Genomic DNA, 22,866 nt, shown 5'->3' with positions numbered 1-22,866 from the left:
CAAACAAATGGAAAATAACCCTTCATTGGATTCTGGGGTTACTGGCCTGGAGCAGGGAGCGATAACTTGATTCATCATCATCTGACCCTTTTGCCTTTTTCTGCACAATCCTGATCTTAATTGGGTTCAATCAGACAAGGGCTATTGACTCTAATTCTATGTAACCAGGCATTTATGGGCGGCGCAGTGGTTAGCACTGCAGCCTCACAGCTCCAGGGACCCGGGTTCAATTTTGGGTACTGCCTGTGTGGAGTTTGCAAGTTCTTCCTGTGACCACGTGGGTTTCCGCCGGGTGCTCTGGTTTCCTCCCACAGCCAAAGACTTGCAGGTTGATAGGTAAAGTGCCCATTGTAAATTGCCCCTAGTGTAGGTAGGTGGTAGGAGAATGGTGGGGATGTGGTAGAGAATATGGGGTTAATGTAGGGTTGGTATAAATGGGTGGTTGTTGGTCGGCACAGACCAGGTGGGCCAAAGGGCCTGTTTCAGTGCTGTATCTCTAAATAAATAAAAATAAATAAATAAATCACTAGCATACTCGAATGATTTATTAATTCCCATTTTACCCAAATACACTACAGCTTTATCCAATTGATCTGAGCTTATCCCTAATAATCCCATCTAGCAAATCAAAATCATGGAACTCTACAGCAGGAGGGAGCTATTCAGTTCATTGTCCTGTGCCAGCTTCATGAAACTGCTCTCCTTTTAAGAAAGATCTGCATTTATATAGTACTCTATACAGCCTCGGGATGTCCCAAAGTATTTTGCAGCCAATGAATTACTACTGAAGCATAGTCAGTTATATGTCTGATTTTTTTTTTTTCTCCTGCCATTTTCCCATTCACCCATAGTGCCAATGTTAGCTCTCTGAAGGAGTCTCTTTTTACTCCCATTCCTTTGGTCTTTTCCCATATCCTTTTAATTTTTCTTTCAATTGTTTTCCAAGTATTTGTCCACTAACCTTTATCAAGCCATTAGCAATTTGCTTCCACTGCTGTGACTGGTAGTGTTCCAGATCCTAACAACTTTGTATAAAAAGAATTTGAACCTTTTCAGGACCCTTAAGTTTATGACCTCCAGTTACTGACTCACTCTCTAATGGAAATAGTGTTCTCTAATTTAGCTCATGAAGACCCATCATAATTCTGAGGGCCTGTTTCAAATCTGATAACCATTTCTGCTGTAATGACGATTGCCCGTTTCTCTTGTCTCCTTATAATTGATGCTTCCCTACCAACATCCTACAAATCTTTTCAGCAGCCTTTCCATTGTCTTGACACAAGCTGCCTAAAACTGGACACAATATTCTAACTAGTCATAGACAAATTGACTTCTATAGTGATCAGTGTCCTGTAACCAAGGCCACTGTTTGACAACTTTCATCTAAATAGAACTCTGGAATTTCATTCCAAAGCACTGGGTGTAATCCTGGAATCTAGTCCCAAAAGCAGAGCTTTTATGTTCACCTGATCAGGCAGATGGGATAATGCGCCATGGTGATAAGGAATGTTAATTACTTGGATTTGGGCTGCTATGGTGCCGTGGGAGGAACAGTAACTGGATTAGAGATTCATCATGGAGTTATGGTAAAGATCGGGAGATGATGGCACTTTCAAGAAGAAAAGTTGGTGGATGTTGTGTAAGGAGTGGCTTGGAGGGCCGAATGGCCTGTTCCTGTGCTGTACTGTTCTTTGTTCTTTGAGTGATGATAGCAATGCCTGAGGAGAGGAAATTGTAAACTATTAGCTAGTGCAGGGACCCAGAGCAGGTTTGCTGAGGGGTAGGATGGGTTGAGATAGCAGGAGAAAGATCGTGTGGATGAGACAAGAAAAGGGTATGGGACTTTCGGCAGAGAGTAGGCTCCTTGGTGTAAGGGGTGAGTGAATTGTACATAGGAAATCTGTTCTTCAGAGGAATTTTATATCCAAGGATAAATTGCAGTTTCAAAGTCTCTCAATTAAGCCCTCTTACTTCATTATAAGTACAGCTCATTCATTGTGGCCCTGTTTACCTCAGAGGCTGTTCTGCATTTATGCTTGATCTGATCTTGAGTTTGGTACTTCTGTCCTTGATTGTGGAATTAAATGCCAGATATAAAGATCTTTTCTGGACTATATTTGCACTTACTATGTTCTTGTTTTATTTCAGAAAACTGTCCCGTGTGATCTTTGCAAAGAAGTTGTGTCTGTGATTGGAAGCCTTCTGAAGGACAATGCCACAGAGGTAGAGAGAGTGTGGACTTGTTCTATGTGCAGTAGCTCTTTTAGAGGCAGAGCTGTATTGTAAATTAGATGAGATGTATGACTAAAGATCCAAAAGCTACCAAATATCTCCAGAGTCAAAATGCTACTGGCAACCAAGGCAAATGGTGCTATTTTGATCCAATTCCCCAGAGATTGAGTTCTGAACTCTGTGACCCCCAACAATCCCTGGAGCTGGGGTACCCCTCAGTGCTGTTAGGGAGGGAGTTCCAGGATTTCGACCCGGTGACAGTGCAGGAGCGGTGATATAGTTCCAAATCAGGATGCATTGTGGCTTGGAGGGGAACTTGCAGATGGTGGTGTTCCCATGCTTCTGCTGCCCTTGTCCTTCTAGGTGGAAGAGGTTACATGTTTGGAAGGCGCTGTCGAAGGAGCCTTGGCAAGTTGCTGCAATGCATCTTGTAGATGGTGCACACTGTGTGTCAGTGGTGAAGGGAGTGACTACTTAAGTTGGTGGTTGGGGTGCTGATCAAGCAGCCTGCTTTGTCCAAAATGGTGTCGATCTTCTTGAGAGTTGGAGCTGCACTCAACCAGGCAAGTGGGGAGTATTCCATCACGCTCCTGACTTGTACCTTGTAGATGGTGGACAGACTTTAGGGAGTCTGTCCTATCTACAGTCTGTTACCTGTTAGTATAGTTGACAGTAAACACTGGTATCTATGATATGATTGGTCATCTTGGAATACCAGACAATGTTTAACAATCAGGTCACATCCAGAAAGGGCCAATATCTTCGGGTCGAGGAGGGGAACGAGAACTTCAATCGAGGAAATGCCATCAAAACACAGATGAGCTAATCCTTGAATTAACCAACGGCATCCACTACCTGTGAACCATGACCCAGCCACTGTACAGAACATGTCAATGAGAGAGTGACTGTGGACAGTCCCAAATGAAACCGGGTTCATGTCCCTGCCCTATAAAGGTGCCGACCGATGATATACGGTAACTCCTAGTGCATGTGGTAACTTCTGTTTGCTGATATGTGAAAAGAAAAATGCAATGTTCCATCACTTAGGTGAAAATGGCCTTTTCTTATAAAAATTTGTGTTATAGTATATTGATGAATAGTATATTAATGGGCTAATAAGAGCATAATCATACTGGTCATACTTTCCCTGTCCCATTATCTCTCCAGAAACGCATTTATTTGTCTATTGAACCCTTTGTATTTGTCTGCTTCAGGTTTTGCCTGTTTGGTCTTTTCATAGAAGAGTTAAACCAAATGGCCCTGTAGGATGTGGCTGCATGGTGGCATGGAGCGCAGGTCCAAGAAGGACAGTTCAGTGAAAACATGACTGTGGATTTAATAAGAACGTGCAACATTGTCAGATGTTGCAGTCTTCCAGTGCCGTCTTAACCATGCCTGGCTATCTCAGCATCATAATCAAATATAAGTTGTTTTCCAATGTGCTTACTCCTCTCCTCTTGAATTCTATGAGAGTTTGTTGAGAGTTTTGGTTTGGTGTGCTTGTTTTTATCCTTCAGGGGGAGATGCGAAATTACTTGGACAAAGCCTGTGACCTGCTTCCAAACCCAACCTTGACAGCACAATGTGACGAATTAGTAGATGACTACTTGCCAATCATCTTGGATGTTCTCAAGGCAGAGCTGGTAAACCGGGCTTTTCTTTGTCTTGGATCTTATGTTGGTTCTCCAAAGGAGTAATATGATAGAAACGATTGAAACAAGAAATAATCTTTCTTCCCTTTCTCCTTGAAGTCCTTCCCCCACCTACCCAGTTGAAGGCAGGAGAAAGGTCTTTACCTAAGACTGGCTAGAATGTGGAATTTGCTACCACATGGATAGATGCATTTAAGGAAAAGCCAGATAATTGCTTGAGTAGGGAATAGAATGATATGCTGATAGGATTAGATGAATTAGGGTGGGAGGAGGCTCGTGTGGATCATAAACATAGGCATCGTGTATTTGGGTTGAATGACCTGTTTCTGTGCTGTAACATTCTCTGTAATAGGAGGTGGATCAGACTCACTGTGGTACTTTCCATGATCAATTCTGCTGGCCCTATGTCTCAGCTCACTCATCAATAGTAGGCATCCATGGAACCACATTCCAGAACCTTGAGAGATGACAGGCAAGGGAAGAAAATTGGGGGTTGATTCTTGCATTACTGGGACTCTTGTGAGTTTGAAAATGGTCTAAATTTCACTTTGTCTCCACCTTTGACAGGACAATCCTGAGGTGGTGTGCAGTGCTCTGCGCTTGTGCCAGTCGCTGCAAGAGAATCTTGCTGAGAAAAATATTCTCTCCAATGAGATACCAGAGGTGGACATGTCCAAATTAGTCTCCCCTTTCATTGCCAATGTTCCTCTTCTTCTTTATCCACAGCAGATTACCAAGCCCAAGGTAAGTAGAAACCAGAATGCTGTTGTATTGATATCTTTTTTTAAAAGTTGATACTGTTATGCAGTGATGATTTTGACTGCTGTCTGGTGCCCCTCGCACCTCTATCCATCATCACCTCTTCATCTCTCTTTGAAAGACTTCGGTCAGGCAGCAAATGTGGGGAGAGAATTAACATTTCAAGTTAGTGACGTTTTGTTAAATGATGATTGACCTGAAATACTAACTCTTTTGCTCAGATTTCTAGCTTCAGCAGTATTTTGCCTTCATCTATATCTTTATTTGTTCTTAACTGTGTCCCTCCCTAATGTTAAACAGGCAGATTTCCATTCACCAAAATGAGGAAGCCGATGACTGTCTCTGATCCACAACTGTTTTATTGTCGATTCATAGTTCAGTCCAAATATCAGTTCTCACTCTTCCCTTCTGGACTAACCCTTTGTCCCAAGACAACTCCCCCACTGGGCAAAAACCCAGCCTTTAAATGCAGAGCGATAATGAGCATCACCTGCTCTCTATTAACACTGAAATGAGAGCTGTTTAATTAAAGGGACCAGCATTTTCAATATTATCACCAATTGCTCAGATCTCCCTCCCCATGTGTCAACACATGCCTGCCAAATTCCAATCGTAGTTTAGTCTCTGGCACTTGTTTCCCTGGAGCAGTATATGACCTCCCTATGCTGTGATCTGTTGCCTTGCTCATTGTAGTGTTCATTGCTGCTTCCTAGAAGTCTGTCAAACTCTCATCTTGACATTCACGCGTCTGTCATGTTCTTCAGATTCAACTGTTCGAAATGTCTTTCCTCCAGCGCCCCAGTTCATCGATTCATGCAATTATGCAGCTTAAAAACAAAGCCCTTCAGCTCATTGTGCCAGTGCCAGCTTGTTCAAAGAGCTATCCAATTAGTCCCACTCTCCTACTCCTTCCCCATAGCCCTGTAGGTGTTTATCAGGTGTTTATCAGGTGCTTATCCAATTCCCTTTTGAAAGTTACTGTTGAAATTGCTTCTACCACCATGTCAGATCATAACAAGTTGTTGCTGTCCAACTGCTGCCATCAAAGGTGTTTCCTCCTAGGACATACAGAAGCCCGTTGATATTATGAGCCTGACTATGATCTGTCTCACTAACGTCTCCTTCCTTACAGAGGCAGCTATTTTCTCCCATTTCTCCTTTAAGATCCTAATTATTTGCTGTCCTCCCAACCAAAGCCCTTGGGTTCCTTTCTGAATAAATCTCTATGAATTTTACTTGGTTTCTGCTCTCTTTCCTCCTTTAACCACTACCTGGAGTAAGTATCGGCTTGGCTTAGAGAAGGCAGTCTCACTTCCTGAGTCAAAGTTAATAGTTTAAGTCCCCCTGTCGGATTTGAGCATTTAATGTGGGCTGACGCTTCAATGCAGTATCAAGGGAGTGGTGCAAATTGTTGAAGGATGAGATGTTAAAGGAGGCTCAAGCTGCATGTTCAGGCAGATGTAAAAGATCCCATGCCATTATTCAAAGAGAAGAGAGTTCTCTTGGTGTCCAGGTCAACATGTATCCCTCAACCAAAAGAGTCCTTTTTCTCATTGCTTTTGGTGGGACATAGTTGTGAGCAGGTGAGCTAACATACTAGCCTATGTGACAATGGCAGCACTTCAAAAGTTAATTCATTAGCTGTGAAGTGTCCTGAGTATGTGAAGGGTGCTATATAAATACAAGGGATTGCTTCACAAACTCCCCCAGCCCCATGTACAGGCTACTCGATGACTGTTCAGTACCACATGGCCTCAGTATCTCAAAAAATGCAACCACATTTTCATCTCCTTTCTCATTGATCTCCTATAAGAGGGGTGTCCAACCTTTTCATGTTGGGGGGGCGGGGGCGTGGTGGGCCACAGACAATTTTCATCCTACTTAGTGGACCGGTGAGTAAATTTGGGAAAGATTAAAGGCATTAGAAGTTTATCTTACTATTAATCAATATACCAAGCGTGCATTTTTGTGAGGAAGCTTTAACTGTGAAGACTTGCGTTCTTGCCACGATGTTGAACACTGATTGAATCAATGAGATACCTGGCATTGTTTTTACTTGCACAAGTAGTCATAGAGTCGTACAGCACAGAAACAGGCCCTTCGGCCCACTGCGTCCATGCCGACCATAATGCCTATCTATACTAATCCCACCTGCCTGCATTAATTCCATATCCCTCTATGCCTTGCTCATTCAAGTACCTGTCCAGATGCCTCTTAAATGTCGCTACTGTTCCTGCCTCCACCACCTCCCCTGACAGCTCATTCCAGATACCCACTATTCTTTGTGTGAAAGATTTACCCCTTTGATCCCCTTTAAACCTCCTCCCTCTCACCTTAAATCTATGCCCTCTAGTTTTAGTCACCCCTATCATGGGAAACAGACTCTGGCTATCTGCCCTATCTATGCCTCTCATAATTTTATATACCTCTATCATGTCCCCTCTCAGCCTCCTTCGCTCCAGGGAAAACAGACCCAGCCCATCCAGTCTCTCTTTATAACTCAAGCCCTCCAAACCAGGCAACATCCTTGTGAATCTTTTCTGCACCCTCTCTAGCTTAATCACATCTTTCCTGTAGTGCGGCGAACAGCACTGCACGCAGTACTCCAAATGCGGCCTAACCAACGTTATTTGCAACTGTAACATGACGTCCCAACTCTTGTACTCAGTGCCTCGGCCGATGAAGGCAAGCATGCTATATGCCGCCTTCACCCTGTCTACCTGTGTTGCCACTTTCAGGGAACTATGTACTTGCACTCCAAGGTGTGTCTGCTCAACAATACTCCCCAGGGCCCTGCCATTCACTGTATATGTCCTGCCCTGGTTTAACTTCCCAAAATGCATCACTTCACACTTGTCTGCGTTAAATTCCATTTGCCACTCCCTTGCCCACTTTCCCAGTTGATCGATATCCTGTTGTAACCTTAGATAACCTTCTTCACTGTCTACTATACCACCAATTTTGGTGTCATCTGCAAACTTACTAATCATGCCCCTAACATTCACATCCAAGTCATTAATATACGTGACAAACAGCAGAGGGCCCAGTACCGATCCCTGCGGCACACCACTGGTCACCGGCCTCCAATCTGAAAAACAACCCTCCACTACCACCCTCTGCCTCCAGTCACCAAGCCAATTTTGTATCCAATTGGCTAGCTCACCCTGGATCCCATGTGTTTGAACCTTCTGGACCAGCCTACCATGCGGGACCTTGTCAAAAGCCTTGCTAAAGTCCATGTAGACAACGTCCATCGCCCTGCCCGCGTCAATCCTCTTGGTCACCACCTCAACCAAATTCGTGAGACATGATTTCCCACGCACAAAGCCATGCTGATTATCCCTAATCAGATCATGCCTTTCCAGATGCTGTCTCTCCGAATCCCTTCCAATAACTTTCCCACCACTGATGTAAGGCTCACTGGCCTGTAGTTCCCTGGCTTATCCCTGCTGCCCTTCTTAAATTAAGGCACAGCATTAGCTATGTTCCAGTCTTCCAGTACCTCACCCATGGCTAACGATGATACAAAAATCTCTGCCAGGGCCCCAGCAATCTCCTCCCTTGCTTCCCGTAGCATCCTAGGATACACCTGGTCAGGCGCTAGGGATTTATCCACCTTAATGCGCTTCAAAACCTCCAACACCTCCTCCTTTGTAATCTTGATATGCTCCAGGATATCGGTGTTCCTCCCTTGAACTCACTAGCTTGCATGACCTTCTCCACGGTAAATACGGGCGAGAGATATTCATTTAAGACCTCGCCCGTTTCCCATGGCTCCACACACAGGACTGATCCTTAAGGGGACCTACTCTCTCCCTAGCTACCCTTTTACTCTTGATATACTTATAAAGAAGAATCCTAAAAGATTCTATCTTATCTGCCAGGGAAATCTCGTGGCCCCTTTTCGCCCTCCTAATTTCCTCCTTAAGTGTAGTCCTACATCCCCTATACGCCTCGAGGGACTGACTCGATCCCAGCTGAATATACCTGACGTATGCCTCCTCCTTTGTCCTGACCGCAATGTCCCTCGTCAACCAAAGTTCCCTAAACTTGCCAGCCTTGCCCTTCCATCGAACAGGAGCATGCCGGCCCTGAACTCTTCTATCTTACTTTTAAAAGCCTCCCACTTGCCAGATGTCCCTTTACCTGTAAACAGCCTCCCATTCAACTTTTGAGAGTTCCTGTCTGATGCCATCGAAATTAGCCTTCCCCTAATTTAGGACTTCAACCTGAGGACCAGTCCTATCCTTTTCCATAACTATCTTGAAGCTAATAGTTATGGTCACTGGTCCCAAAGTGCCCCCCACTGACACATCAACCACCTGTCCATCCTCATTTCCTGTGAGGAGTTCGAGTGTCGCCCCTTCTCTAGTAGGGACATCCATATCGCCATTGTGTGCAGTTTTGGTCTCCTTATCTGAGGAAGGATGTTTTTTGCTATAGAGGGAATGCAGCAAAGGTTTACCAGACTGATTCCTGGGATGGCGGGACTGACGTATGAGGAGAGATTGAGTCGGTTAGGATTATATTCGCTGGAGTTCAGAAGAGTGAGGGGGGATCTCATAGAAACCTATAATATTCTAACAGGACTTGACAGGGTAGATGCAGGAAGGATGTTCCCGATGGTGGAGGAGTCCAGAACCAGGGTTCATAGTCTAAGGATACGGGGTAAACCTTTCAGGACTGAGATCAGGAGAAATTACTTCACCCAGAGAGTGGTGAGCCTGTGGAATTCGCTACCACAGAAAGCAGTTGAGGCCAAAACATTGTATGTTTTCAAGAAGGAGTTTGATCCCTTTAGACCCAAAAGCTATATCTAAGGGTATGGGGCGAAAGCGGGAACAGGTTACTGAGTTGGATGATCAGCCATGATCATAATGAATGGTGGAGCAGGCTCGAAGGGCCGAATGGCCAACTCCTCCTATTTTCTATGTTTCTATGGATGCCCAGTTTTGCGTTGCTAGATCGCTTCAAAATCTATCCCATTTAGCACAGTGCTAGTGCCACACAACATGATTGAGAGTACCCTCAATGTTAAGACAGGATTTTGTCTTCACAAGGACTGTGCGGTAGTCAGTCCTACCAATACTGTCATGGACAGATGCATCAGCGGCAGACAGATTAGTGAGGATGAGGTCAAGTATATTTTTCCCTCTTGGTTTCCTCACCACCGGCTGCAGACCCAATGTAGCAGCTATGTCCTTTAGGGCTTGGCCGGCTGTGGTACTACTGAGCCAGTCTTGGTGATGGACGTTGAAGTCCCCCCCCCCCCCCCCCCACCTCCAGAGTGCATTCTGCGCCTTTGCCACCTTCGGTGCTTCCTCCAAGTGGTGATCAACATGGAGAAGCAGTGATTCAATAGCTGAGGAAGGGCGGTAGGTGATAAACAGCAGGAGGTTTCCTTGCCCATGTTTGACCTGATGCCATGAGGACTACCAAGACAGCTCCGCCCCACCCCCGGACTGTATATCACTGTGCCGCCACCTCTGCTGGGTCTGTCCTGCCAATGGGACAGGACAGACCCAGGAATGGTGATGGCGGTGTCTGGTAGGAAGGAGGACTTTGCAGAGTCGACAGGGCTGGGTTTGTCATTGTCGCTCTGGTGCCTAGGTCGATGTCGGGTGGTCCGTCCAGTTTCTTCCTGTTTGATTGACTTTGTAGCGGTTAGATACAACTGAGTGGCTTGCTTGGCCGTTACAGAGGGCATTTAAGAGTCAACCACACTGCTGTGGGCCTAGAGTCACCTGTAGATCAGACCAGGTAAGGACAGCAGATTTCCTTCCCGAAAAGGAATTAGTGAACCAGATGGGTTTTTACAACAGTCGACAATGGTTTCATGGCCATCATTAAACTTGCTTTTAATTCCAGATTTGTTAATTGCATTCAAATTCCACCTTCAGCCGTGGTGGGATTCGAACCCATGTCCCTGGAGCAATACCCTGGGTCTCTGGGTTACTAGTCCTGTGACAATAGCACTATGCCACCGCCTGCTCATAGTGTTGAATGGTTCATGAGAAGGGGAGGGGTGCGAGGGGAGGAGGGAGAGCGAGGGGGATGAAAGTGGGATGGAAACTTTGAAGAGGGAGAATGAGCCCAATCAAAGGTGAGCAATGGTCATTCTAAGATGCATATGTGAGGATCCACACAGCATTCTAGAATGTACTGTACATTGAAGTAAACAGGCGGCTCTCAGCTTCATGAAATGTAAGTGATTTTTGAAATGCCCCAAGTTGGCCATGGACAAAAAAGTAATGTTCAGTGTTTGTAGGCCACCCAGCAGAAAGAAAATTTAGAGGAAACAATCCATCCAATCATTTCCATCCATACTAGTTTTAGCTTATCTGGTTTCATGTGTTCATTTGTCTTTGTGCACGTCTCTAGAGGGCTCCTTGTCTCTGCTGCTCTTATTGTGATACAACATTTACTTGTTATATTTCTTAGCTTATTTAATCGATCCTTTCCAGGAAATGATTAGCATCAATGTGGCTTACAAATTTCCGTTACTTGTCTGTTACAAGCAATGACCTGTTTGAACAGAGGTCCATACAGTTTACATTTTAAAACATTATTTATTTATTTAGAGATACAGCACTGAAACAGGCCCTTTGGCCCACCTGGTCTGTGCCGACCAACAACCACCCATTTATACCAACCCTACATTAACCCCATATTCTCTACCACATCCCCACCATTCTCCTACCACCTACCTACACTAGGGGCAATTTACAATGGGCACTTTACCTATCAACCTGCAAGTCTTTGGCTGTGGGAGGAAACCAGAGCACCCGGCGGAAACCCACGTGGTCACAGGAAGAACTTGCAAACTCCACACAGGCAGTACCCAAAATTGAACCCGGGTCCCTGGAGCTGTGAGGCTGCAGTGCTAACCACTGCGCCGCCCATAAATGCCTGGTTACATAGAATTAGAGTCAATAGCCCTTGTCTGATTGAACCCAATTAAGATCAGGATTGTGCAGAAATGCTGATTGCTATATTACCAAAGAATTCTGTGAAATAAGACAAACGCTAGTAAATGAATAGAAGGATTATTTGTTAGGTTATCATGGATTGATTTACTTACAGCTGTCATTGCTCCATTTTTGAGGGGGGGGGGGTGGGAACGTACCCTGATCCCACTTTTTAATTCCCACCCTATGTCCAACCTGCCATTTAGAGCAAAGGTTCTTGGAGGTGAAACTATGCACATGCCTCTGTTTAAATCTCTGCAAATAATTTTTTCACTGCTTATCATATGAGTCCACAAAGTTACCAATGATGTCTTGTTACTGCTGCCATGGATAATTACCCCTAACCTCATTGCTTGTCAGCTATTTTAATCTTCTCATCAGCTCTGCTCTACAGTTCATCTCTATGGTAGCATTCTTTTCTGGTTCCATTGCTACCCCTGCCAATGCAGGCACTTCATGTCTTCTATTTCTTCTTCCTCTTTCTTTTTCTCTCACTATTTCTTTTTTATGCCACAATTGGTCATCCAGGGATTGGTTGAAGTTGACAGAAAAGTAACACAATAATTTGCTATCCAGCTGAAATTAAATTCCGTTATTTTCTAGAACATCCTAAAGGAACACTGAGAAGTTTTATAAAAGAAAAGTGTTTTTAATCTCTTCTGTGGCAGACTGTTCAGCTCTGGATATTCTTCTGGCAGAAATTGGAGATCAGCAGTTGTAACAGATTACACAAACCTTTCGCTCCCTTCTTCGGGTTATGACCGGGTGAGGAAGGGGTCTCAGGCTTCCCTCTTGCCCCTTTCCTAGTTTGGCCGTAACAGGGTTTGTCTTTTTAAACGTGTTTTTAGCTTAACACCTCAGTGAGTTCTTGCTCACTGCTCTCTAAGTGTAATTGCAAATGAACTAATCAGACAGGTTTTCTTAGGTTTAAACAAGAAAGATGTAAATTTATTAGCCTTATCACTCTAACTTGATTAAAATTACTAAAATACGCGACACAACCATGCTAGCATGCATTCGAGATAAACACACGCAGATAGATCAAGAGGGGAAGAAAGAATTGGAGGGGGGGGGGCGGAGAATGATTGAAGTAGGGTTGGCAATAAAGGGAATTCAGTTGCTGTCTTTTATTTTTGCCGTAAAGTCCTTGGATGAAGTTGAGGTCTTGGAGTTCTCGCTGGGGCCCAGTGCACACTTTCTTCTCTGCTACCAGAAGGCTGAAGAGTGTTCTGTCTTGAGGCTTAAGCTACTACCGTAGATCCCTGGGACTTTGCTTCAGAGAGAGCAGAGACCTTCCTCCTTGGTTCTGAGCTTGCAGTCTGTTACCTTTCTGTGAGGCATAATTCAAATAGTCCCCAGTCTGGCCAGCCGGCAAGTAATGTGGTTATCTTTGTTTGAAATAGCAACTTCTCAGAGGGTTGCTGGACTTCAGTCTTCCGGACACTCGGTAGGGGGGCGGAGGTTTGTCTCTTACAATTTCAGTGGCTCTCAATGTCTTTTTATCATCACTATTGACAAAGCCCATCTCGCTAATTGAATCAGGGCACACTGCCATTGTGTCTCTATGCAACTGTGTCTCAGAATGCAAGTACGCAACCAGGTTTTCAGCTGGTTAGCTGTGTTGGTTTTTTAAGCAAGTTATGTGCAATGTCCAGTAAAAAGGTTCAAGTAGTGTTTTATATGAGTAAATTAATATGTTTCCATTTGGCAGATGTGGTTTCCGTCACATTGAGGTGAGTGGCTTGGTGATGGCCACCTAATTCTTATCCATTTGTTTCAGAGCAATGACGCTGTGTGTCTGGACTGCACCCAGTTCGTAACTGGTATTCAGATTGCTGTTAAAGAGAAGGCCGTCGTCGTGGATGAACTCATTGCTCAGTTAAAGCAGCAGTGTAATCTGGGACCCGGCTTAACAGAACTGGTGAGTAGTATTGGGTGTGTGTCACACAGCCAGTGCATGTTAGGACATGAGTAGCAGAATTTTGGTTGGTCTCAAGTTTATAGAGGGTAGAAATTGGGAGGCCAGCCAGGAATGCATTGAAATAGTCAAATCTAGAGGAACAAATACTTGGGTACGGATTCAATAGCAAAAGAGCTGAGGCAGTGGCAGAGTTGGGCGATGTTACAGAGGTAGAAATGGGCGGTCTTAGTGATGGCGCATATATGCTTATCTTGGAGTCAAATATGACGTCAGGGTTGCAAACAATCCAGTTCAGCCTCCGACAGTTGGCAGGGAGAGAGATGGAGTCGGGAGCAAGGGAACAGAGTTTGTGGCGGGGACCAGTCAAATGGCTTCGGTCTTTCCAATATTTAAGTGGAGGAAAATTTTGCTTATCCAGCACTTGAAGTCAAAAAAGCTGTGTGACTATTTTAGAGACAGTACAAGGGTCAAGAGATAAAAACAAGAAATGCTGGAAATACTCAGCAGGTCTGGCAGCATCTGTGGAGAGAGAAGCAGAGTTAACATTTCAGGTCAGTGACCCTTCAAGGGTCAAGAGAAGTGGTTGAAGTAGAGCTGAGTGTTGTCAGTGTACAAGTGGAAACTAATGCTGTGTTTTCAGTTGATGTCACTGAGGGGCAGCATGTAGATGAGAAATAGATGGGGGCTGAGGATAGATCATTGAGAGATACCAGACATAATGATATGGGAGTGGAAAGAGAAGTCATTGATGATGATTCTCTGGCTGTGATTAGATAGATAAGACTGGATCCAGGCAAATGCAGTCCCACCCAGGCCAGATGACAGTGGAGAGCCATTGAAGGCGTAGTCAGCCGTGTCAAAGGCTGCAAACGGGTCAAGAAGGATAAAGACAGATAGTTTACCTTTGTCACAGTCTCTGTCATTTGTGACTTTGTAAGAGCGGTTTCAGTACATTAGCAGAGGTGAAAACCTGATTGGAGGAATTCAAACATGGATTTCTGAGAAAGGTGGACACGGTTGGGTAGAGATGGGACTGTAGTTTTCAAGGATGATTTTTTTGAGGAGAGGGATGATGATGCAGATTTAAAGGAGAGAAGGGCAACACTTGAAGAAAATCATTAACAATATCAGCCGACATGAGAGCCAGGAGCAGAAGTTGGATGATCAGTTTAGTGGTTGAAGGAGCAGGAGGTGGGTCTCATGGGCAAGATGAGCTTGGAGAGAACATGAGGTGAGATAAGAGAGAAATAAAAAGATACAAGTTCAGACTAGATGAATGGGAGAGCCTTAGAGGAAATTAAGCCCTGTGGGCAAAGGGAAGAGACATAGGCAGATGATTTTAGTGACAAAGAAATCCATGAGCTCCTTGCATTTGTTGGAGGTGAGGATGGAGGAGACTGGGAGAGGAGTTTAAGGAGATAGCTTGCAGTAGAGAAAAGAAGCCAGGCATTATCTTTGCATTCCAAGATGATCCTGGAATAGTGAGCAGTTTTGGCGGATGAAAGCGGGAAGGATGTTCCCGATAGTGGGGGAGTCCAGAACCAGGGGTCATAGTCTAAGGATATGGGGTAAACCATTCAGGACTGAGATGAGAAATTTCTTCACCTAGAGAGTGCTGAGCCTGTGGAATTCACTACCACAGAAAGCAGTTGAGGCCAAAACATTGTATGTTTTCAAGAAGGAGTTTGATATAGCTCTTGGCTCTAAAGGGATCAAAGGATACGGGGCGAAAGCGGGAACAGGCTACTGAGTTGGGTGATCAGCCATGATCATAATGAATGGCCTGCTCCTGCTTCTATTTTCTATGTTTCCATAGTGCTTTCTGTGATCCAGCCAAATCTGATGGTGACTGGCTAAACCAGTTTTTTTTTTAAAAAGAGATACAGCACTGAAACAGGCCCTTTGGCCCACCGAGTCTGTGCCGACCATCAACCACCCATTTATACTAATCCTACACTAATTCCATATTCCTACCACATCCCCACCTGTCCCTATATTTCCCTACCACCTACCTATACTAGGGGCAATTGCTAATGGCCAATTTACCTATCAACCTGCAAGTCTTTGGCATGTGGGAGGAAACCGGAGCACCCGGAGGAAACCCACGCAGACACAGGGAGAACTTGCAAACTCCACACATGCAGTACCCAGAATTGAACCTGGGTCGCTGGAGCTGTGAGGCTGCGGTGCTAACCACTGTGCCACTGGGTCCACTATATCCATTCAAGTCTCTTGGTCTTAAAGGAACGGAGCTGCGGAGCGTATAGGGTGAACAGTCAGGATAAGAGTGAGTGGTAATTTTAATGGGGGTGAGGGCATCAAAGATGGAGGTGAGGGTGTGGCTGCACAGATCAATAGCTACAGATGTGTCAAGGTGAACAGAGGGTCAAAGACCAAGTAATTGGGACTTTTGAAAGTGCAGTTGTGGCGGGGCGAACTTTTTCCAGGGACGGACACAGAAGGAAGAAGGGTTGGGAGGGAGAATGGTTTAGTTTAGAGATACAGCACTGAAACAGGCCCTTCGGCCCACCGAGTCTGTGCCGACCATCAACCACCCATTTATACTAATCCTACACTAATCCCATATTCCTACAACATCCCCACCTGTCCCTATATTTCCCTACCACCTACCTATACTAGTGGCAATTTATAATGGCCAATTTACCTACCAACCTGCAAGTCTTTTGGCTTGTGGGAGGAAACCGGAGCACCCGGAGAAAACCCACGCAGACACAGGGAGAACTTGCAAACTCCGCACAAGCAGTACCCAGAATTGAACCCGGGTCGCTGGAGCTGTGAGGCTGCGGTGCTAACCACTGCGCCACTGTGCCACCCTCACCATGAGAATGGTGATGTGGGTGAAGAGTGATGGCCATATCTGTGACTCACAAGATGTGAGTAGCAGTATCACGTGAGATGGTAACGTCAAGGGGGTGGCTGTGAATGAGTTAGTAAGTTTATATGGAGGGAGAGATTGAAGGGCGGCAAGGAGACAGTGAACTCAGGAGAGAGAGCATGATGAATTGAGATGGAGGTTTAAATCACCGAAGATGCGAAGTTGCTCAGTGTAGAGGCTGAGGGTAGAAAGCAGTGAAGGTGAAGAGAAGAAGGATGGGCAGCAGAGACTGAGGATTTTAAATGAGAGGTGAGAGGGGTGGAACAAGGTGAGATGCTCAAAGGAGGAGAAGGTTCCAAAGGAGCAGGGGATCAGATCAGAATGTGATTTGGTGGTAAGAGCCCATCACCACTGAGACTGTCTGGGCAGGGCCCAAACTGATGAAGCTGCAGACTGACAAATCCCTGGGTCCTGATGGGCTTCATCCTAGGGTCTTAAAGGAGGTGGCTAATGAGATTATAGAAGTGTTGATGTTAATTTTTCAAAATTCACTAGATTCTGGAAAGGTTCCATCAGACTGGAAAGTAGCAAGTATAACTCCTTTATTCAAGAAGGGGGTGAGGCAGAAAACAGGTAACTGTAGGCCTGTTAGCTTGATATCTCTTGTGGGGAATCGATCATTATGGAGGCTGTAGCTGAGCACTTAGAAAAATTCAAGGTAATTGGGAATAGCATGGTTTTGTGAAAGGGAAATTATGTTTAACCAATTTATTGGAGTTCTTTGAAGGAGTTAATGTGCGCTGTGGATAAAGGGGAGCCCGTTGATGTACTGTACTTGGATTTCCAGAAGGCATTTGACAAGATGCCACATAAAAGGTTACTGTGCAAAGTAGGAGCTCATGGTGTAGGGGGTAACGTATTAGCAAGGATAGAAGGTTGGCTAGCTGGCAGAAAACAGGGTATGCATAAATGGGTCCTTTTCTGATTGGCAGGATGTGACAAATGGAGTCCCGCAGGGGTCTGTGCTGGGGCCTTAACTTTTTACAGTTTATATCAATGACTTAGATGAGGGGAGCGATGGCATGATAGCTAAATTTGCAGATGACACAAAGATAGGTAGGAAAGTATCTTGTGAAGAGAACATTAGCTTGCAGACCTATATAGATAGGTTGTGTGAGTGGGCAATAATCTGGCAGATAAAGTATAATGTGGGAAAATGTGAAGTTGTTCACTTTGACAGAATAAAAAAGCAGAGTATTACTTAAACGGAGAAAGACTGCAGAATTCCGAGGTGTAGAGGGATCTAGGTGTTCTCGTGCATGAGTCACAAAAAGATAGTATGCAGGTACAGCAAGTTATAAAGATCACTATTGGAATGCTATCCTTTATTACAACAGGAATTGAAAATAAAAGTAAGGATGTTATGCTTCAGTTATACAGGGCATTGAGACCACATCTCGAATGCTGAGTACAGTTTTTTGCTCTCATTTAAGGATGTAAATGCGTTGGAGGCGGTTCAAAGGAGGTTTATTAGATTGATACCTGGAATGAGCACGTTGTCTTATGAGGAAAGGTTGGACAGACTGGGCTTGTTTTCACTGGAGTTTAGAAGAGTGAGGGGAGATTTGATTCAAGTAGACAAGATTCTGACGGTCTTGACGAGGTTGGTGTGGAAAGGATGTTCCTTCTTGTGGGTGAGTCCAGAACTAGGGGGCACTGTTTTAAAATTAGGAGTCAGCCTTTTAGGACCGAGAGGAGGAGAAATTTTCTCTGAGGGTTGTGCGACTTTGGAATTCCCTGCCTCAGAAGGTGGTGGAATATTTTTAAGGCGGAGGTAGATAAATTCTTGTTAGGCTAGGGAATCAGAGATTATCAGGGGTAGATGGGAGTGTGGAATTCGAGACCAAAACAGATCAGCCATGATCTTATTGAATAGCGGAGTAGGTGCGAGGGGCCAAATGGCCTATTTCTCCTAATTCGTATGGTCATATGGTAGGGCAGGTGATGAAAGACATAGCCAGATGGAGAGGCTTCATTTAGGGGGAAGGTGTCATCACTGCTCAGCCAGGTTTCCATCAAGTCCATGATGTTGACGCAATCATCCACAATGAGCTCATTAATGGCAAGACAAGCAGACATTCTGGAGGGAGTTGCAGAGAGGGACCGTGAGAGCTGGTCCACAGAGTCAGCTTTGGGAGGGGTGAGGTGGCCAGGGAGAAGGCTGGAAAGATCAGCCCCAACAGGCGTGTCAATCACCAATGGACATGAGGGAGCAATGTCAGTGTGTCTGCTTCCCCCTCTTTGTGGGGTGTACTTGACCTCTTGGCACTATGGCGGTGGTGCAGTTGTTCATGAGTGTGGATATGAATTTTCATTGGGCAACATTATGTAATCATGCCTTGTAAACAGTTCAGTAGTTCAGATTTACGATTTCCCAAATTATCACGATATAGGGTGGCGCAGTGGTTAGCACCGCAGCCTCACAGCTCCAGCGACCCGGGTTCAGTTCTGGGTGCTGCCTGTGTGGAGTTTGCACGTTCTCCCTGTGACCGTGTGGGTTTCCGCCGGGTGCTTCGGTTTCCTCCCACAGCCAAAGACTTGCAAAGAGACGTTTAAGAGGCATCTTGACAAATACATGAATAGGATGAGAATAGAGGGATACGGACCCCGGAAGTGCAGAAGGTTTTAGTTTAGGCAGGCATCAAGATCGGCGCAGGTTTGGAGGGCCGAATGGCCTGTTCCTGTGTTGTACTGTTCTTTGTTCTTTGGTTGATAGGTAAATTAGAACATAGAACAGTACAGCACAATACAGACCCTTCGGCCCACGATGTTGTGCTGAACCTTTAACCTATTCTAAGATCAAACTAACTACCTACCCTTCATTCTACTATCATCCATGTCGCTTAAATATCCAAGAGTCGCTTAAATGTCCCTAATGTATCTGCTACTGTTGTAACTTGCCCGTATAGTAGGTAGGTGGTAGGAGAATTGAGGGAAGGTGGGGATGTGGTAGGGAATATGGGATTAATGTCGGATTAGTATAAATGGGTGGTTGATGGTCGGCACAGACTCGGTGGGCCAAAGGGTTTGTTTCAGTGCTGTATGACTCTATGATTTGTGAGCATTAAGCTTGTTTCTGGTTTAATTTTTACATTTCAGATATTTGGGTTTGGCAGTCAGGATTATGTGGCACCTCGGTTTTCGTCCTAGTGGACAGAGGATGCCAGCTGTCACCAACGATTCCAACCGAACGTGTTTGTGTTTTGGACTGAAGCAGCCAGTTTGCCAAGGAGAAGTTTCAAGGCCATCAAATGAAAGTTGCAGTTTGATCTCATTCCCCAGTGGATATTTCCATAAATGCTGACAAAGACTGCCCCTTCCATCAGTGGCTCTGTAATTTTCACTCTTAATCTCTGTTTCCTTTTTGTAACCAGGTGCAGTGTTGCCATATCCAATCACCCTTGTCTCTTCACCCAGTGATTTGTGTACAAGTAGTGATTAAAATGCTGTGCAACAATGTCCAAATGTGTATTAACAGGCATTTACTTGTCATTTCAGTGTGAGAAGTACATTGCTCTGCATGGACCGCAGGTGGCTGAGGTATTGATGCAGACCGTGAGTATTTGAACAATCCTTGTACAAACATAACATTTAAATTACAGAATTGCACTTTCTGACTGGCTTCCTAATCATCCTGCCCTTCTCTATTCTGGGATGTGGTTGGGGGAGTAATCTGGAGATTATTGCCCTAAAGTCCTGCTCCTCAGCCTACCTCATCTCCTAATTCAGTGCAAGCTTAAGGAATAGCACCTCATCTTTCTGTTAGGTACTTTTCAGCCCTCTGGCCTTAACATTGACTTTAACAGCTTCAGACCATAACTATAGCTCCCATTTTCTCTAATGGTTGATGTTGGCAATATAGAGTGGGTACGTGAACATTTCTAGGATGGGGGAACTCGAGAGGGGAGTGCGTTGGTGCATGAGATCCGCTTTGGAACACCATACGACAGAGTGGTCTTGCTTTTTGCCTCTTCTACCAGACTTCAGGCGATTTGATGGGCCTGTCTCAGGTCTTGACCCTCCTACAAGGAGCCAATGTTTTCAGAGAGGGAAAGTTTGCTACCTTGAGCACTCTGTCTGGAGTTTTCCTGTATATGGTTGAAGTATGTACCAGAGCAAAATAAAGTGGCTTTATTGAATGTTTTAAAATGACTCCCAAGCGCTGTGATTCTTGCTAGTTAATCACGCGACACTAAAAAGTCCCTGTAGGAGTCTGCTACAGGCTCTCTGGTTAGTGAATCGAACACTGCTGCTGATGAAGTCAAGTAAGCTTATCACAGAAGTGTACCCTATTTTAGAAACCACTTCCAAAATAAATTGATAAAATTCCATGAATTCTATTTTGGAATGCCATCAGGAAATATTAAGGACAGTTAGGCAGTGGGTTAGATGTGTAGCTAGAGTGGAATAATGCACATTCACAATCTGATAGCTTGCTGAGTGTTGTAAAAAGGCTGAATGTTTGATACTGAAAGCTAACTTTCTCAATGATGGATTGCCAAAGCAATGTTGGTTTTATTAACTCGAACTGCCAGCAGTTGATGGCTTCTCTTCAGAATCACAGAATCATACAGTGCAGAAGAGGCCCTTCGGCCCTTCGAGTCTCCACCAACAAAGAACAAAGAAAATTACAGCACAGGAACAGGCCCTTCGGCCCGCCAAGCCTACGCCGCTCCAAATCCTCCCTCTAAACCTGTCGCCTATTTTCTAAGGGTCTGTATCTCTTTACTTACTGCCCATTCATGTATCTGTCTAGATACATCTTAAAAGACGCTATCGTGCCTGCGTCTACCACCTCCGCTGGCAATGCGTTCCATGCACCCACCACCCTCTGCGTAAAGAACTTTCCACGCATATCCCCCCTAAACTTTTCCCCTTTCACTTTGAACTCGTGTCCCCTTGTAATTGAATCCCCCACTCTGGGGGAAAAAGCTTCTTGCTATCCACCCTGTCTATACCTCTCATGATTTTGTACACCTCAATCAGGTCCCCCCTCAACCTCCGTCTTTCTAATGAAAATAATCCTAATCTACTCAACCTCTCTTCATAGCTAGCGCCCTCCATACCAGGCAACATCCTGGTGAACCTCCTCTGCACCCTCTCCAAAGCATCCACATCCTTTTGGTAATGTGGCGACCAGAACTGCACGCAGTATTCCAAATGTGGCCGAACCAAAGTCCGATACAACTGTAACATGACCTGCCAACTCTTGTACTCAATACCCCGTCCGATGAAGGAAAGCATGCCGTATGCCTTCTTTACCACTCTATTGACCTGCGTTGCCACCTTCAGGGAACAATGGACCTGAACACCCAAATCTCTCTGTACATCAATTTTCCCCAGGACTTTTCCATTTACTGTATAGTTCACTCTTGAATTGGATCTTCCAAAATGCATCACCTCGCATTTGCCCTGATTAAACTCCATCTGCCATTTCTCTGCCCAACTCTCCAGTCTATCTATATTCTGCTGTATTCTCTGACAATCCCCTTCACTATCTGCTACTCCACCAATCTTAGTGTCGTCTGCAAACTTGCTAATCAGACCACCTATACTTTCCTCCAAATCATTTATGTATATCACAAACAACAGTGGTCCCAGCACGGATCCCTGTGGAACACCACTGGTCACACGTCTCCATTTTGAGAAACTCCCTTCCACTGCTACTCTCTGTCTCCTGTTGCCCAGCCAGTTCTTTATCCATCTAGCTAGTACACCTTGGACCCCATGCGCCTTCACTTTCTCCATCAGCCTACCATGGGGAACCTTATCAAACGCCTTACTGAAGTCCATGTATACGACATCGACAGCCCTTCCCTCATCAATCAACTTTGTCACTTCCTCAAAGAATTCTATTAAGTTGGTAAGACATGACCTTCCCTGCACAAAACCATGTTGCCAATCACTGATGAGCCCATTTTCTTCCAAATGGGAATAGATCCTATCCCTCAGTAGCTTCTCCAGCAGCTTCCCTACCACTGACGTCAGGCTCACCGGTCTATAATTACCTGGATTATCCCTGCTACCCTTCTTAAACAAGGGGACAACATTAGCAATTCTCCAGTCCTCCGGGACCTTACCCGTGTTTTATTATGCATTAAAGACACCTGACCTGTCTACCTAATCCCATTTGCCAGCACTTGGCCCATAGCCTTGAATGTTATGACATGCTAAGTGCTCATCCAGGTACTTTATAAAGGATGTGAGGCAACCTGCCTCTGGCACCCTGCCAGGCAGTGCATTCCAGACGGTCACCACCCTCTGGATAAAACAGTTCTTCCTCAAATCCCCCTTAAACCTCCTGCCCCTCACCTTAAACTTGTGTCCCCTCGTAACTGACCCTTCAACTAAGGGGAACAGCTGCTCCCTATCCACCCTGTCCATGCCCCTCATAATCTTGTACACCTCGATCAGGTCACCCCTCAGTCTTCTCTGCTC

General features: G+C 45.1%; 1 protein-coding gene across 1 annotated transcript in view; it reads left to right on the top strand.

Annotated features, from left to right (window-relative positions):
* Positions 1-22,866, top strand: part of psap (prosaposin) — a 61,793-nt gene that overhangs the window by 19,320 nt on the left and 19,607 nt on the right. The window contains exons 3-7 of the mRNA XM_068020270.1: positions 2,149-2,223; positions 3,750-3,875; positions 4,452-4,628; positions 13,392-13,532; positions 19,927-19,983. Of these exons, the coding sequence (XP_067876371.1) occupies positions 2,149-2,223; positions 3,750-3,875; positions 4,452-4,628; positions 13,392-13,532; positions 19,927-19,983 (576 nt within the window). The remainder of the gene's footprint in view (positions 1-2,148; positions 2,224-3,749; positions 3,876-4,451; positions 4,629-13,391; positions 13,533-19,926; positions 19,984-22,866) is intronic.

The sequence above is a fragment of the Heterodontus francisci genome, chromosome 42, assembly GCF_036365525.1.
Source record: "Heterodontus francisci isolate sHetFra1 chromosome 42, sHetFra1.hap1, whole genome shotgun sequence".
NCBI classification, from domain to species: Eukaryota; Metazoa; Chordata; class Chondrichthyes; order Heterodontiformes; family Heterodontidae; genus Heterodontus; species Heterodontus francisci.
This window is presented reverse-complemented; position numbering and strand designations above follow the sequence as displayed.